General features: G+C 34.8%; 1 protein-coding gene across 2 annotated transcripts in view; it reads left to right on the top strand.

Moving 5' to 3' along the window:
- Nucleotides 1–668: 668 nt before the first annotated feature.
- VSIG1 (V-set and immunoglobulin domain containing 1) overlaps nucleotides 669–3,561 on the top strand; it is a 39,243-nt gene continuing 36,350 nt past the window's right edge. The window contains exon 1 of one of the 2 annotated variants that reach the window (XM_011982525.1): nucleotides 669–904. In XM_011982525.1, coding sequence (XP_011837915.1) covers nucleotides 856–904 — 49 coding nt within the window. In that variant the 5' untranslated portion in view covers nucleotides 669–855. The remainder of the gene's footprint in view (nucleotides 905–3,561) is intronic. The other variant, XM_011982518.1, reaches the window with a different exon arrangement.

Here is a 3,561-nt window from a genome sequence, read left to right as displayed (position 1 = left end):
AGAAGTTCATGTTCCCATGAAAGTTCCTTACCTGTGGAGCCTCCCATGCCCTCCTGGTGAACCTCCATTTCTAAGGAAACCCTATAGCATCTATTGAGTAATTTAATTCTGCAAAAATTCAGACGTCTCCAATGGAAGTCTTTAAGCACGTATTCACTAACTTGATTTTGCAAAATTATGTTAGCAAATATGTGCTATAAGGTTTCCAACCCGACAGACATAAGCATGTAAATAATTCTACTGCTAGTTTTGGTGGAGGGTAGTGACAACTGTCAGTGTTTCAAAAAAGAGTAACATGTCCAGAGTTTGTTTGCGCAGAAATGAATGCTTTTTAGCTTCATCACCCCTGTGCCTTTCCCATGAACCCCATCTCCCCAGGAAACGATATAGCACCAATTTAATAACTTAATTTGTAAAAGGAGGTTAGTGAATCAATTCTGTAAGACTCGTGGAAATATTTGAAATTAATTAGCCTTGTCAGCTTTTATTTGCATAGGCTGTCTTTAAACCATATCCCCCAGTCCAAGTACAAGTTTTTAGCAAGACTGATTTTAAACAATGAGACTTAGAGAATCTGTGTACAAGGAGCTTGAATAATTTAAATGCGTGGGTTTATTATTAACACAGTAGCAAATATATCAAGGAAACACGCCCCATGAAAAGTGTTTCAAAGAAACACAAATCTGTTCTGAGAAAGGTCTATACGCAATAAGTAAGCCCAAAGAGGCATGTTTGCTTGGTGATGTCCAGCAGATAAGCCTGGCAAACCTCGGTGTGATCGAAGAAGCCAATTTGAGACTCAGCCTAGTCCAGGCAAGCTACTGGCACCTGCTGCTCTCAACTAACCTCCACACAATGGTGTTCGCATTTTGGAAGGTCTTTCTGATCCTAAGCTGCCTTGCAGGTAAGGAAATGATCTCCGAACCACCAAAGATAATTGGAAACAGAGTTTCCTTTTAAACAAAAATTCCACATTTTTACATAGAATTTTCCCCTCCTGTACTTCAAATGAATTGTGATTAGTATGCTGAGTTACATAATTTTCAGAACTTTTGCTTAGCAAACATATGCCATGCTGATATATTAGGGGCGTAAGCCTGTAATATTATTGTTTTATGGAGCTTCTGAATGAAAATTTTCTCAGAAAAAAAAAATATAGTGTATTACTTCACTTAGGTTGAAAGGTGAACAAATGAATTTACTCAGAAACCAAAGTTTGTGCTAGGGATAATTTTGTCTCTGTTTTACTTTAGTGTTTCCTTTAAGCTCAGTGATTGACTTGCCTTGCTCCAGCAGGCAGAGCCTGGGTTGAAGGGCCTGCCCTGGCTTACGCGTGGGAAGAACAGAACTTTACTGAGTGCTTTACTGTCTAATATTTCTTAGGGAGTTGTGATGTTCCAATCCTAAGACTATATTTTGCAAAATATGTGAGTGATTTATGGTGCACAATATGGGTGATTTTAGGGATCTGAACAGAAGAAAATCAATTTTGAAATCAAGATACTGATGTTAGTTAGATCCAGGAGAGATCATTAATTCCGAAAATCCCTTGGCTAGTTTTTTCAAATATCAGATACATTTTGCATCTGTTCTTATAAGTTAGGTCCATAGTAAATACAATAATATTGTTTATCCAAAAACAGGATTTTTAAGCCATTAGTGATATTAGGCAGTTGTTAGAATGAGGTTTACTAGGCATATTTAATGACATAAGAAAATGCCCAGGATAAAATATTAAGTGAAAACGCAGGATACACACATATGCCTAAAATAAATTACTAGAAGGTTGTATACTGAAGTGCCATGGTGGTTGCCTCTGGGTGATGGAATTATAGATAATTTTAATTTTGTTTCCCAGCTTTTCATACTTCCTAGGTTTTCTACGAAGAACATTATGCTACTTTTATAATTAGAAAAAAAGTGTTACTTTTCAAAATGATCTCATGTTTAGAAATAGTTCCTTAAATGTTCATTACTAAATGTTTAAGCATAGATGTTTTATGGACTTAAATATCACCAGAAGGCAACACTCCATTTGTTCAGTGACCTAACTAGGCCCTAGAGCTGGAAACACATGTTCCTATTTTCCCTTCTCCCTAGGCATATTAATTTAAATTTAACTTTAGATATGAAAGTTTTGTCTCTTCTTAAAGGGTTTCCAGTCATTAGCCAGTTGGGTCGACCCCTGGGCCTTCTGCATCAGCCCTCTGAGATCATACCTGTTTCCCTATGTGAGGCCTTGCCCTGGCCCCTGCTAGACACACGGTTTGGAACGGTTGTAAGAACAGTTTTTTTTTTAACCGTACCTAACATACATGTAATTTTTACTGATTATAAATGTAATGCATGGTCATTGCAGAAAGGTTGCAAAATATGGAAATTTAAAATAAAATAAAAATCGTCTGCAATTTTACTACTCAGATTTGGGTGAAATATCATTCTTTTATTTGCAGGTGTATATATTACATTTTAAAAATTGGGTTTATTCCTTGTATACTTTTTTATTGTTTAAAACATTGTTTAGCATGATGTCAGGAATTTTATTTGATTGTGACTTTTAGAACAAGGCCCAATCAGAGTGACCAATAAATACTTAAGAGTGTTCTGCCTAAGTTACTATATAACTGATTTTGTTGACATATAGTGTACACTATATATCTATACATATATTATCTAGTTGGCCCAAAGCGAAATATGGCAGTGTCAGTACAGCAAATTGTGGTATGCTCTATTGTCGTTTGCTGTGCTTTCATATGTATTGAAGTCAGAGAAAGGATCGCTTTAGTAATCTACTTCTGTCATTAGCAGTGTTCATCAGTTGATCTGGACAACTGATAACGTTTCCATCAATGTGCAGTTTGATGCTCTTCCTGGACTTGTTTTGGAGAGAATGTCACTTTTTGGTGTTAAGCATGGTGCCTAACACATAGTGGATACATAGTAAATGTTTGTTGAAAGAATGAATTACTTTCCCAAATTCCAAACATCCAGACACGATTTTCACATACATATTTAAAATCGATTTTGGTATGACTAAACAGGTCAGATTTTGCTTAAATCAAAATATTTTCAATGACTTCTTGGGAATTCTTAGGTTAAATTCTAATTCAGGAAAATGAGTTTTAATCAAACTTTTCTTCTGTAAAAAATTTATGCATATCATTTTAGACACTTGAAATATGTATTAGTCACCTCTTAGAAAGATATGTTAATGTGGGTTTCATTTTCTGGAGGTATATGCTATGCATTTTAAAGGAGTAATGTATTTGAACTTTGAGTTTGCAGTCAAATCCAAAAAAGTGGGTGATCATTTGATTATATTATTTCCTAACTCAAAATGAAGCAATTATGCATGAAGTTGCTGGAAATTAAATCACTTCAAATGCATCAGATTAAATATGGCTATTTGGGGGATATTTTGCTGTGGTATATTAGGAGAATAATAATCCTTCTGTAAACAAAATGCTTGCCACATTGTAGGCATTAAATGAATGAACAATCACTACCAAAATGCAAGACATTCTCTCTATATATATTATTTATATATTATACATTATATAT

This window comes from Mandrillus leucophaeus, unplaced genomic scaffold (assembly GCF_000951045.1).
Source record: "Mandrillus leucophaeus isolate KB7577 unplaced genomic scaffold, Mleu.le_1.0 Scaffold1055, whole genome shotgun sequence".
Taxonomy (NCBI): Eukaryota; Metazoa; Chordata; class Mammalia; order Primates; family Cercopithecidae; genus Mandrillus; species Mandrillus leucophaeus.
Note: the sequence above shows the minus strand (reverse complement) of the source record. Positions and strands in the feature narration are given on the sequence as shown.